Genomic DNA, 14,301 nt, shown 5'->3' with positions numbered 1-14,301 from the left:
CACGAGAAAGATGGAAGCAGAGAGACTGGGGAGTTCAAGGTCACCCTCAGTTATTCATCAAGTTCTGCCTGGGCTCCACGAGACTTTCAAAATTGTATGTTCCCTGGGGAAATCATATTATTTAGAGGTGTGTGAAATAAGATTTGAGAAGCGAAACAGCAAAGTAAAACGACACGTGTGACCAAGGTCATAGGTTTAGTAAATCATTGGGAGCCCAGAGCAAGAGCGCCTCAGTTCACTAGGCTCTCCCACTCACCCGCATCCTTCTGCTATGGCTTGCAAATATCAGTGAGAATCCAGGGTGTCCAGAGATCACAGCAAGGAATCACAGATGCACACTCCAAATGAAGAGGCAGATGCAAAATTGATGCTGAGCTGTTACAGAGAACAGCCTACTAAAAATAGAGCGTTGCTATAATGTGATTAGATTCTAATCTGCATCACATCTCCCCACCAAGCACCCAACACCCAATTCCTCCTAGTGGTTGGTTAAAAAAATAATAATAATAATAAAGATGAATTTCACAAGTATCTTGAAGAGCTTTTCAAGTGATTTTCCTTTCAGTTTGATCAATTCAGAGTTATCAATGCAGAGTGTGAAGATAGCCTTTCCACACATCCCTGCACACGCAGCCCCACACACATATAAATCACTGGCAGCAGGTACTTTCAATTTGCTGGAAAATATTTCTAAGAAGTCAAAAAGCTCCAGCTGAATAAGCCTGCCCGCCTATTGGCTAAACGGACCAGTTGAAGAATCTGATTGGTCACTGATCCTGAGGACTGATAAGCCGGCTATAAAATCCCTGGGTGCAGCTCTTGGGCCCCCAGTTTGCAAAAGCCAGAGGTGCAAGGAGAAGTAGCAGCAGCAGCAGCAGCAGCAGCAGCAGCAGCAGCAGCAGCAGCAGCAGCAACTACACACCAGCCAGCCAGCTACACACACACACACACACACACACACACACACACACACACACACACACACACACACACACACAAATCCTCCTCAAATCCTCACCTAAGCTTTCAGTATATCCAGATCCACATCTTCACTCAAGCCGGGAGAGGGAAAGAGGAAAGGGGGGGGGAGGAAAAAAAAAAAGCCAACAACTTAGCGGAAACTTCTCAGAGAATGCTCCAAAACTCAGCAGTGATTCTTGCGCTGGTCATCAGTGCTGCTGCAACGCACGAGGCGGAACAGAATGACTCTGTGAGCCCCAGAAAATCCCGGGTGGCGGCTCAAAATTCAGGTAAGCAAGCAAACCCAGGACCGGTTTCTCCCCCTAAAGAGCTGTCCTCATTTGCCTGTCTCACTTTTGCATGTGTGTCTGTGACGGCTGATCTCGATAATAAATGAATGTGCTTCATGCCTGGTGGTAATGAACCGCCAGTGTAATCCAATAGCCTTAGGAAGTGGAGTTCCTTTGTTTAATAAATTGCATGCAACTAACGAAGAAGCTGGGCGCTCTGCTGAGGGTATTTCATTGCATAAGCCTAGCCTGATTGCCTGAAATCTGGCACGTACCCTCTTGTTGGGGGGAGGGGGCGGGGAAAGGCTTGAATGTTGGCACGCCTCACAGCGGCTCGCTATACTCCACAAGCCGGGGTTAAGGTGATGTGCGGCTTACCTGCTGCGGTCCCTCTCTTTGCTCCTTTAAGACCTTGTAACTTGACTTCCCTACCTCTTTATACAGCACACAGACAAGCCCCCTCCCCGCACTCATTTGTGGAACCGTAGTCCTCAAGTCTGGGGGTGGGGGGTGGGGGATCAGGGCGGATTCAGAAAGAAGGGAGAAAAAAAACCCTACACACCCCATTCCTTCCACGTCTGCCTGCCTCCTTCTCCTCTCTCACCGGCTCCATTCAATCGCCCCGTGGCCCCTAGAAGGAAGGGCGTTTGTGAAATGAAGCAATTCTTTCTCCAAGAGGAAGGTCTTACTTTCGGCCTGACTCTGGCACCAGTTAACTGTATATGGTCCTGGCCTCCGAAGGCAAAGAGGCAATAGGACCCCTCTGCCCCTTGACTTCTGGCTCCCCACTCACTTCTTTCCCTAACTGTCAGCAGAGATGGGACCGCAGGTGTCAAAATGCTGCAGATGCTCCCCCTTGGAAGAGCGCAGGTCCCTGCCGAGAGGATCCCGTTTGCCTGGCTTCCTTTTGTACTTAGTTGCTATAGCGATGCCGTGATTCACAATTCAAGCTTGCCTAAAACAATAGCAACCCTAATGCATATTAAAACTGCTTAAAGCAAAGTTATAATTTGAACCCGTGGAAATATATAATTAGGGAAATGACTTGTAACATCCCAGAGGCTGCGGGGTGGTGGGAGGGGGTGGGGGGGCGGGGGCGGGGAAGCCTAACCTAACCAAACACGCTTTTGATCTGGGAGGAGAAACCTAAGGTATGAAGGCTACAGATCATTGCTTGCCGAGCTGCCTGCCAGAACACCCCTCCTTCTGTGGGAGAGAAATTACTTTTATGGCAGATCTTATCCAGAATGCAGAAAGCCTGGTGCAAGTTCTTTGCGGTTTTCTTCCAGCCTTGCACAAGGGGTGCCTTGGACGTGTCACTCCACACCTGTGTTTCTCCTGTTTGACTAGAAGGCTTTTTAATATGAGAGCTTATTCATACCTCTAAGCACTGGGCTGTGGTTGGGGGCTGGAGTGGATACAAAGGGCTCAGATTCCTTTCTGCCAGTGCCATCGAGCGTGTGTTAAAAACCCTCTTTGGGAAGGGTCTCCCTCAGAATGGACTCAGCAAATTATTCTCTGCCATTTGGATTAAAATACTGTGCTTTCTACTCCAGACTGCATTTTTTCAGAAGGCAGCCAGATTCTCTCTGGTCCTCCCCATCATGAGTCTGACCTTCAGTCACTGCCTTCAGCCTACCCATGCTTTCAAGTTCCGAGTGACAGTCTTTGATTCCTGTCACCACCAGAAGGCACTGTGCATTACAAGGTCTCTAACCTTACTTCTCTAGCCATCAAAATGGATGGAAGGGTGAGGCCCAGAAAGCATGTGCCTGAGGGGGATGGCAGCAGCATCTCCCCTACTCTGACTCTTAGAAGGAAAAGGGGGCCTGCCCATCCCCTTTCTCACTCCCACATTTCTTCAAACTGTTCTATTTAATGGAGCCAAAGATCAAAGTTTGAGGATAAGTTCAGATCCCGTGCCCTTGGTGTTGGCCTCTACACCTACTGGATCCTACCCAGAGTCCCTTGGCTTGATCCAGTCTGGTTCTGCTTGTGTCTTCCAGCTGAAGTGGTTCGCTGCCTCAACAGTGCCCTGCAGGTTGGCTGTGGGGCTTTTGCATGCCTGGAAAACTCCACGTGTGACACAGAGGGGATGTACGACATTTGTAAATCCTTCTTGTACAGTGCTGCTAAATTTGACACTCAGGTAACACGGCCTTGACCTCTTGCTCCCACTGGCTGCTTGTCCTTTAGCAGAGTGCTTCTTACTGTTCTTAGGAGCCCATCCTGTAGGGAGCCAGCCGGACCCTGCTTTCCAGCCCCCTACTCAAATGCCTCATGCCAGGGATAGATGGGGGGAGGGGTTAAGAATCACACAGGTTAGGCCAGGAATAAGGAGTTAGCAGAGGCTGGCTTATAACAGTAGGGATGACTAGCAGAAAAGCATTTCTGCCTTGAGAGGAAATAAAAATGTTCTCCTCTGAATGCCCTAACGTGCTATCTGAAATTCCGAGTTACCAGCCTTAATCCCAAGAACATAAAACTGATTCTGACCATCACACCTCAGAGCAGTTGATGATGCCGCCTTCCCGCCTCATCTCCTTCCTGTGGAGCTGAGTGTTCAAGATAGTCTAAGGAAGGAGGGATTTTTTTCTCTCTCTTGATTCTTGGCCATGCTATTAAAGCCAGTCGGTGTCCTTGAAGGTCCCTGTGTCATAGACCCAGACCTCTTTTAGCAGGTTAAACTAATGTTTATCTTCTTATCCCTGGCAGGGAAAAGCATTTGTCAAAGAGAGCTTAAAGTGTATCGCCAATGGGATCACCTCCAAGGTTTTCCTTGCCATTCGGAGGTGTTCTACTTTCCAGAGGATGATCGCCGAGGTGCAGGAGGAGTGCTACAGCAAGCTGAATGTTTGCAGCATCGCCAAGCGCAACCCAGAAGCCATCACTGAAGTCATACAGCTGCCTAATCACTTCTCCAACAGGTATTCCATAGGCTCTCTTTTTCACAAATTGGGGGTCTGGGTGGTGGGTTGGCCAGCAAAGCCAGAGCAGAAATTTTTTTTTCCTTTGGTGTTAGAATCATCTCACACGGCTGGTTTGCAATATTCCTTGGTGCATTTCTTTGTCCAGTTTTTTGTTTTGTTTTGTTTTGTTTTGTTTTTTTACCATAAGCCTGAAGGAAGCAGCGAAGCTTCTGGAAAGTACCTTTTGAGACATCAGGTTTGGCTGGAACCATGGCAGAGCCACAGAACAATAGGCCGTGATAAAATCCCCTGGTCAAATGTCAGAGTGCAGCTTTTATTAAATCTGTATACATTGGAAGTTAGTCCCAAAGCCAGATATGTCAGTAGCTAATCCAAAACAAGCCATCTTATTTCCCCAGGACTTGGATTTTTCTCTATGAAAAGTGAAATGGCTTCAGGGTACCAGTCTCATATTTCCTTCAAAGCCTCATGCCATCCCAACCCTCCAGCCCAAGATTTCCCAGAAAAAAAGAGCTCGTAGCTACCTATATCACCTTTGCATCTCAGGTGACCCAAAGCCACTGGGTTCCTGCTGTATCATTGACCTCAAAGTCTTCACCAGACAGGAATGAATCCCTGATGCATAAGAAACCTGGCATCCTGGTTCGTTATGGGTATCTTGGAAAGATGTCTGGCATGACGTGAGGGATGCTCCTTGGGAGCACCTGGACAGACAGAATCAGTAGTTCACTGTAAGCCAGTTAACGATATCCTGTGGAGATGCTCTAAGCCAAATCCTATGATTGGATGAGACCCCATGATTCTCTGACTCTCCCACCAAGTCTCTGTGCATTCACAAGGAACAGTTCTGTTACTCTGGTCCCCTAAGAGTTCTCAGACACTTAATCTGATGAATCTCCTAGCCAGATGACCCTATCCTTCTGAGAGTGACAGTGGTCAAGTCTATCTGGGACTTTGTCCCTAACATGAAAGTTCTCTGACGTGTAGGAGCCATTCTTAAGTCCAGGTTACTGGCCTACTGCACCACAACTCATCTTATAGAAGCCTGCCATGCGACCCTTGACTCCGACTCTACCAGACTTCTTGCTGAGTTTCTCAGAACAGGAAACATCAAGTCCATTCTCCTCAAGTGGCTTGTCTCTCTATATCAACTTCAATTTTAAAAATTCTCCTGGGAAGGTTCCTGTTGATGGAGGGAAGGTGTAAGAGTTGGGTATTTGTTGGAGACTAACAATAAAGAGTGTTTGGTGGACAATGGCTGGAAATAAAGGATATAGTCGTATGCCATTTTTAAGTGTAGGATACAGGCAGACTATCAGTACAAGTTTAGATTGTTAAAGATTCTGGACACGTATGATCTCTAATGTGTCAGGCAGCCAATTTCAAGGCTATACTGAGATGACTGTCTCAATTAAACTTGCATTTTCCTTGTGAAAAGAGAGTCGCTAGGAAAGGAAGCTTCAGAGTTTAGACCAAAGATTCCCACTTACCCAAGAGGAAACTAGGGAAAGGCATCTTCAGCCAGACCATTATTCTTTTTCCAAAGCATCTTGTTGGCAACGCCTTCAGAAAAATGGTCCAGGCACCCACCATCTCTTCATCTCCTCATGCTCACACTTAGTAAGGAAGGTCAATGGGGAAAGGGTACCACACTCTTTTCTTTTTAAAGATTTATTTCTTATGTATACAGTGCACATTAGATCACATTATAGATGGTTGTGAGGCACCGTGTGGTTGCTGGGAATTGAACTCAGGACCTCTGGAAATGCAGTCAGTGCTCTTAACCGCTGAGCCATCTTCCCAGCCCAGTAGCACACTCTTAAACACCAGAATCTCTCATGCATCTCTTGCCTTTTTCCAAGTACTTCACTTCAGTGCTCAGACTGGAGCAATTTCCTTTCCAGGCAGAGCTTGCCCTGCTCTATTTCAGCTCCTCGCTGCCTGAGACATCCTGCTTTCCCAGCCTCAGTCCCAACATAGACACACGCAAAGCCCCTGCCAGTTGGCAAAGATCTGCGAAGGGAAGTAGTTACAGGTTCCTTCCACCTTCCTGTGGTTTGTCTAGCATGAGATTTAGGTCTGGAAGAATCCAAAAGCCTGAGTGGACTGAAAGGAGGAACGTGTACATGAGACAAAGGTGCATCGGGGGAGAGAGGGTAGTTGGGAGTGTCCCCTACCTTGCTTTGCAACCTCCCCGTGCTTTCAGTCTTGAGGGAAGCAGAGAGGATTGATGAGGTGGGCAAATCACCCTGAGGCTTGAGAACTGAGACCAACCCAGATCTAGAGTGGGAAAAGTGACAAAGCCTCCAAGTCTCTAGGGCATGGATTGGGAACAGGAAACAGAAGAATAATATTGATCAAGGGAAACAAAGGACTATTTATAAACTTTCACACAGAACGTTCCTAGGCAGAATGTGTGTATTTGGGTAAGCATGGCTGAAACCGTAGCCATGGAGAGTGTCTGGTCTAATTCTTTATCAAGTGTGTGGGGGAAGGGGATCAAGGATGGAATTTTCAAAGTGAGAAGAAAGATACGTGGCTCTGTGCAAGATCTTTCCAGGCTGTGAGATCAGAAGACTCAATCTGCTACCTCATTGCGGTGTGTAGCCTCATGCCATAAAGGCTGCCAGGCTACAGAAAGGGAGCATCCCAACTCCCCTTACAAAGGGGGCGGGGTTTCTTCTGCTGAGCTGACTGCCTTTGTTAGCCTGAGAAGGAAAATGTATATTGAATCCTTAGAAACAAAATGCCATAGCTGAAGGTGACAGTTAATCTGTCCCATCTAACTGACTTAAGGACAGAGGTTCAGTGAGATGAGCAACCTTCTGAAAGTCTCACAGCTTGTAATTTGCCAAATAGGGTCCAGAATTCACAGGGCCTTGAGCCAAGCTATTTTGATTTCTACTTTAAAAAAAAAAAAGGCAGCCAGAAAAACCCTGCAAGAAGTCCTTGCAACCCAAAAATAGAATACCGTGAATAACTAAATACGCACGCACCATGGTGTTCAGCAAGGGATTTTGTGTGTGCTCTCTCCTAAAAGAAAAGACACATCCCTCCTCATAGCTAGAGTAACTAAATGTTCTTAGTACAAAAGGGTACTCAATAAACACATGGCAATTGCTAAGTCAACTTTTGCCAGGGTCTCGGCCTCTTAAAGCATCTGTGTTGCTTAGCAACCCATAGTAAAGGTCTTCTCATTGGCCTGCACAGTCCAGAGGTGAATACCACATTCCAGTCTCACTAGAGACAACAGCATTAGCTGAATTGATAGCAGGCAGCCTGGCATGTGTTTTAGCTTTCGAGGAGCTTCTAGCTGAGCCATCTATAATTTCCTACTTTAAGATGTTCTCCTAGCCTACTCGACTGAATTACCAAAGCCCCCACCACCACCACCAAGGGAAGTAGAAGTTACAAAGAGCAGGCAGGGCTGACATGGGTCATTGCCAAGAAAGCCCAAGAGCAGGCATCCTGTCTAGTCTATCAGAGAAGACAACAGCAAAGGTAGGTGTCCTCAGAGTCAGGCACCAACAGGGCCCCAAAACTGCAGACTAGCTAGACAAGCTGAATTTTTTGGGGGGGAGGGGCCTAGACTTCTCCATCCAGACAAGAGATTCCAATTCTGTCCAAGAAGGAATCTTCTATTCTTTCGTTTTCTAAAGAGCAATGACATTTCCCAGCCCTCTTGGGGGGCACGTGTGTGATAGAGTTCTTTCCAGATGTGGAAGAGTTAACTTTTCTGAGCTACAAAGTCCTTTAGGGAACTGTATCCTCTAAGAACTAGCTGCCCTCTAAACTAGACCCCCCCCCCATATGTAGGGCGGCCAAGTCCTACAGAAGCTCAGTAATTGGTAGATGCCTAGAGATGAATGAAGACATAAATGGCTGAAGCTGTCAGGGCACGATTGATTTTTTGGTTTTTTGGTTGTTTTTTTTTTTCTCAGTTTTTCCAAAACTAGTTTTCTCCCCATTCCTCCATCCAAATAAAGCTGGGCTTGACTCATGTGCTTTGTAATTCTAAAGGATTGGAAAATGCCCCTTTGAGCCAGAGAAGCCCAATTTCACTCACAGCTGGATATAATTGTCCCAGACAAGAAGGCTATAGCCCGGACTATGGCCAAGCTGGACAACGTTCCTCTCTCTCCATCCCAAACTTTACCCTCTCACCCAATGAAGGGCCAACCACTTTGCCCCATTGTTCACGATCTTCTCTGTTTACTGTCCATCCTTCAAAGGACCTCTCTAGGGGGTCAAGTTATTCTAGCAAAATGCTCTCTCCTGTGCTCTGAGAGTTGAGTTAAAAATAAACAGGATTGTCTTTCCCCTGGATGATCCTGTAGCCCTAGTGAAACCCTCCTAGAAAAGGGTCTCTCCACATCAGTATAGCAGGTCACTGTTGCCAGGAGTGTCTCCTGTCAATGAGCATAGAGCTAATGCATTTTCATAACCACTGAGTCAAAATAGATCAGAAATGACCCAAATCAGTTTGGAAGATACCTGAACTGTACATGTTGTTTAGAAGTTTTTGGAGTAGATGGTTCAATCCTTTCACAGCTATAACCCTTGGCTGCATTGTTTGGGATATTCAGAGAAGTTGTCGCATACATGAAAGTCATTTTTTACCAAACATAAAGGTCTTTGTCATTAGGGGTTTTGTTTGTTTGCTTACAAAGCTACCATTTTTCTTCAGGAAGTCGAGGGGGTTTTTTTGTACAACGGAAGAACATTTTTATGTTCTTTTCACTGATGTTAAAGTTCAGTTGATACAGTAAGAAAATATTTCAATATCCATAGAAGCATAAGGGAGACCTAAGAGAAGGTCAGTTATACATGGTGAAGGTGGATGTGGTCTTCTCGGGCAAGTCACCCTATTATTTAAATTCTATTTCCTCGTGGGGGGAAAATGTGAATTATTGAGCAGACAATACAGCTTGATGACGCTCAGCCACTTGGCTACAAAGACTAAGGACATCCACCCTGCCCTTGAGAAGTTTGCAAAGTTTAACAAGGGAATGAAGAATAGCCATGAGGATATGAAATGCTGGTGCTTGAGGTGATAACTAATGTCTGTGAGGTATCCAAAGAAGGAAGAGGCCGCAAAAGCCTGAATAGTGTGGGACAGGTTCCAGTCCCAGAATCAAGGACCATTAAGAGCCATTAACCGTTTCCTTCAAGCATGCTTGCTACCTAGTGTTTGGCTGCAGAAGGCTACTATATGCATTTGTAGGAAGCCTCAGAATAGTCAGGCAGTCAGTCATCAGCCTTTTCATGACTGGCTGAGTGAGTGTAAGGTGCGTAGATTTCATAGAAAAATGCATGGCTTTAGACCAAAGCTTAGTTAGAATGTGTATTCATATACACATGGCTCTTGAGCACATGCATTCCCAGGACAAAGGGAAGTTGCAAAAAAAGACATCCAAATAACTGTCAGTCCATGTCTGGTGACTTACTCCTGACAAGAGCTTAGAGTTTAAGACCTGCCTGTTATATTCATTTTATTTGACTAAGTCCACTTATGCCATTAATTCACTGTATGACTTTGAGCAAGCACCCCGGTTTCTTCTCTACGGAACGAGAGCACTTTGTATTGTCCCATTTATCCCCAAGAATCATTGTTTTCCAGAATTTCAGACATTGCAGTCAACCTGCTCCTGTTCAGTGGGACCTAAATCTCTTGAAGCCTAAACGTGGAGATGGGCTTTCTAGTGTTGTATGGTAAATCCAGAGCCCAGAAGGAAACAAAAGCCACCTGCCGCATTGCACAGTTCAAGCACTGATGTCTGAAGATGGTCCTTGGTTGGCTTTCCCTAATGAGAACCTTTATTTCCTGCCCCCCCCCCAATGCAGATACTACAACAGACTTGTCCGGAGCCTTCTGGAATGTGATGAAGACACGGTCAGCACAATCAGGGACAGCCTGATGGAGAAGATTGGGCCCAACATGGCCAGCCTCTTCCACATCCTGCAGACAGACCACTGTGCCCAGACACACCCAAGAGCCGACTTCAACAGGAAGCGCACAAATGAGCCACAGAAGCTGAAAGTCCTCCTCAGGAACCTCCGAGGTGAGGGGGACTCTCCCTCCCACGTCAAACGCACCTCCCATGAGAGTGCGTAACCAGGGAGAGGTAGTCACAGCCTCACCAAACTAATAGCATTTTAGGGGTGTCAACACACCAACGTTGAGTGTACTGTGCCTGGTTTGGTTTTTTTTAAGTAGTCCCTATTTTCTATCCCTCCCTTAAAGGAAAAATTGCATGAAACTAGGCTTCCGTAATCAATAGCCCAACATTCTGCAATGACAGCATTCTTCCCAACGCAATACATGTGATCATTCTGCCTCTCTTTGAGAGAATGCAGCCTCTTTCATCCCCTCTCTCTATGAATTATTTTCCCAGATTCCTATCAACTCTCCTCAAACACAAAAGCGTTCATGTAACTGCCCAGTCATTGTAATCTGAAGACGTAGAGCCCTTTAGAATGGTCACCCAGTAGAGTTAGCCAATACAAAAACAACTTTATTTAAATGCATGTCTTAAATGCTCATAAATATGTTAAATGGAATTCGTGTTATGAATCTGTGCTGGCCATGGACGAATATGAATGTCATGTTTGAATCCTTGATCTCTAATGAGTCTTATGGTCTCTCTCCTCCAATGTCTAATTTCCTTTCTGACATATTTACCAAATTGCTCAAACCTGGTTCTCCAACCAGACTTTGAGCCAGCATCTTCTTGCATCTAATGAAAAACAAAAAAGCTAACATCTTTATGTACTGTAACTGCTCAGAGCTTTAAAAGTATCTTTAACAATTGTCTTAAAAACAGAGAATCTTAAGGTCTAACTGTGGAATATAAATAGCTGAAAACTATTGTACTGTACATAAATTCCAGAGGACTCTGCTTAACAGAGCAGTCTATGAGAACTTTATTGCATATAGATTTAGTTTTGTACCTTAGCTTTATTTTCCTTTTCCTGGGAATGGAATAACTATCTCACTTCCAGATATCTGCGTTCATGCTCCTTGTGGCCTTTTTTATAACTAAGGGGGTAGAAGTAGTTTTAACTCAACATCGGAACTTAAGATGGGCCTATATGAATTAGGAAAACCCAACAGGTTATCTGAAGGACCCCAGGTAAGACATTAATCTTCCAGCCCACCTCAACCCAGAGGCTACATTTGACTTAGATATATCCTGAAACACCTCTGTCACATCCAACTGGGAATTATAGGAACCAAAAAAGATCATCCCTTTGGGCTTGGACCACTGAGTGTGACAAGGCCTACTATCCCCTTGGAAGTGGCAGTTCGTGGCTTATCACCTTCCACCAGTGCCTGGCACTCTGGTAAATGATGGTGTGGGAGATTCTTCCACTAAGCCAGCCAATCAGGAATGAGTCAATCAGCCTTCAGGTCTTTAGTCCGGGGAACTCGGGCTTAAGGAGGTATAAATAACCCTGGGCTGTCCAGCCTTAATAGACTCCTCTTACATTTTTTTGTCTTATAACATGCTGCCTACCAAAGTAGTCCTGGCAGCTGGACCATCTCTGTAGGATCTTTAAAAAAAAAAAAGAAAAAGAAAAAAAAGAAAAAATATAGAGAGAATGAAGGAGGGCATAAGAGCTGGTGGTTTGATCATTTCCGCTGTGATGTTTACAAGATGGCAGCCACCAAAGCCAAATGATTAACCTGTCTACGAACAACAGTAGTTTCTCAGGGTCATTGTCCTTGAACCCAACAGCCCCTTATGAGTGTCAATGCTCACCAAAGGTCAATGCTGAGAGAGGATGAGGGAGGGGCTGCTCCAAACTCACTTGGGTAGAAACTATTGGTGCTTGACTCTCACTAGGCTACACCCCAGAGTTGACCAAATTGAGCGATAAGGGCCCTGGTGGGAGGAGGGAGGGCACCTCTCCAGGGGAATGAAAAGCAATACAACTTTACCACAAAGCCTTTAAAACCAGTAACATAGTGCTCAAGGACCAGGATCAAATGCAGCAGCTAACGCTGCAGCGGCACAAACGCTGTTGCCTCTGTCCCCACACAGCCTCCACGCGTGCTGACATCAGATTGTTAAGGGCGTTTTTATACTTAGAACTGTCCCATCCCCAGGTCTCAGACAAATGGACACTGCCTTAGCCTCTTGGAAATCAGGTAGCACATATTCTAAGCTAGATTCACCCCCTCTCCCTCCACTTCCCACCCCAGGCAAGGCTGACTTCTTTGAACCAGAAAAGCTAATCAAGTGTGTGTGCTGTGCATTTTGCAAACCCACTAAGCCAGAACCCCAAAGTGGCAAGTAGTTTTATGAGAATTCCTAGTAAATTCTCTCTTACTTCAATTCAGTAGATTTTCTTTCTCTCAACTCTTTTTTTTTTTCCTGTGACCTCTTCAAGCCCGTGGCATTTCCTCTTTTCTGCCCACAGTGATATTGGTATATGTGTCAACAATACATATTTTTACACATATGGAAAGAAGCAGTTCTCACAATGTTGCTAGGTTTGTTTTTTGTTTTTGTTTTATGCTTCTTTTTCTCCCCACTCTGACTCTCCCCCCCCCACACACACCTCCTCTTTGAACTTCCAAAGCTTTGTCTCGTGTTTGCTGCAGAGTGATTTGGGGGCTGACCTAGACCAGTTTGCATGATTCCTCTCTCGTGATTTGGTTGCACTTTAGAACATTTTTTGTGCCGTTATATTTGCATTATGTATTTATAATTTAAATGATATTTAGGTTTTTGGCTGAGTACTGGAATAAACAGTGAGCATATCTGGTATATGTCATTATTTATTGTTAAATTACATTTTTAAGCTCCATGTGCATATGAAAGTTATGAAACATATCATGGTAATGACAGATGCAAGTTATTTTATTTGCTTATTTTTATAATTAAAGATGCCATAGCATAATTTGAAGCCTTTGGTGAATTCTTCTACGATAATAATAATAAAGTGTTACATTTTCTTTGTTTTCCCCCCACGTCTCTCATTGTTATTCTTTAAAAAACTTAGGCCAGCAAGATGGCTCAGCGAGCAAAGTGCTTGCCTCACGGACCTGTTGACCTGAGTTCAATCCCCAGAACCCACATAAAGATAGAAAGCAAGAACAGACTCCACAAAGTTGTCCTCCAACCTCTATGTAGGCACTATGGCATGCACGTCTGTGTACACACACACACACACACACACACACACACACACACACCTGTGCAAACATCATAACAATAATAATACGTATTTCTTTTTAATTTTCTTGAGTGAAAATGTATAAGTATGAATTCACTATCTCAACTCATTTTTTCAGTCACTAATTATGGGTCAATATGCCTATGAGAATACAGCTTAAGTAAGCATTTGCCAAACACGATGGTAGGTTATCCCTACCATCATGACAACATGTAAACCCAGGGGCTGGGGAGATGGCTTGCCGCGCAGACATGAGGACCTGAGTTCAGATCCCAGGCACTAGTTTAGAACTGCTGGGCATGGTACTATGTCTCTGTAATTTAACTCTGGTGAAGCAGCGATGAGAGGACCCTTGGAGCACGCTGGCCAGCCAGTCTGCTCAGCTGACCCAGGGTGTTCCAGGCTCATTGAGAGGCCATGTCTCAAAACAAGTTGAGCAGTAAGGGAGCAAGGAAGGCACCAATATCCACATCTGGATCGCACAGAGGCATGAACACACAAATGTGCAAAATAAACAAACAAACAAACAAGCCGCTTTCAAAGGTTTGACACTCCTGAAGAGGCTTTAAGGGGCTGTAAACTACTGGGTAATCTGTGTTCATCAGTCGGTAACCCGTGCATGGCTGTGAGGTAGGCAGGGTTTGGGAACTATGCTCAATTTCCCTTCCACATGAATATGCTAGTCACACTTTCCTCTCTCTACAGAGACTGGGAGTACCTGGGTGACAGGCATATCCCCCACCATAAAAAAAAGCACCTTCACAATTATAAATAAAGATTTTTTGAATGTAGCAGAAGAGGAAATGCAGACAGTTAAATAAAGTCAAGGGAACAATGGAACAAGGGATACAGATAGTTTTGCTACCAGCGTATCAGACATCTGAGATTGAAGTTCCCGCCCTGTCACAAATTGCATGATACCAGCCAGGTAAACCACT

The 14,301-nt window shown here is 45.2% G+C and overlaps 1 protein-coding gene across 1 annotated transcript; it reads left to right on the top strand.

Annotated features, from left to right (window-relative positions):
- The first annotated feature begins 844 nt into the window (after positions 1 to 844).
- On the top strand, positions 845 to 13,152 carry STC1 (stanniocalcin 1). Its single transcript, XM_084768299.1, has 4 exons — positions 845 to 1,250; positions 3,257 to 3,399; positions 3,966 to 4,177; positions 10,025 to 13,152. The coding sequence occupies exons 1-4, from the start codon at positions 1,133 to 1,135 to the stop codon at positions 10,293 to 10,295; spliced, it is 744 nt and encodes a 247-aa protein (XP_084624425.1). The 5' UTR covers positions 845 to 1,132; the 3' UTR covers positions 10,296 to 13,152.
- Positions 13,153 to 14,301: the final 1,149 nt, after the last annotated feature.

The sequence above is a fragment of the Acomys minous genome, assembly GCF_964271855.1.
Source record: "Acomys minous genome assembly, chromosome: 18".
Classification (NCBI taxonomy): domain Eukaryota; kingdom Metazoa; phylum Chordata; class Mammalia; order Rodentia; family Muridae; genus Acomys; species Acomys minous.
The sequence above is the reverse complement of the archived record's forward strand: the minus strand, read 5'-3'. Positions and strand labels throughout refer to the sequence as shown.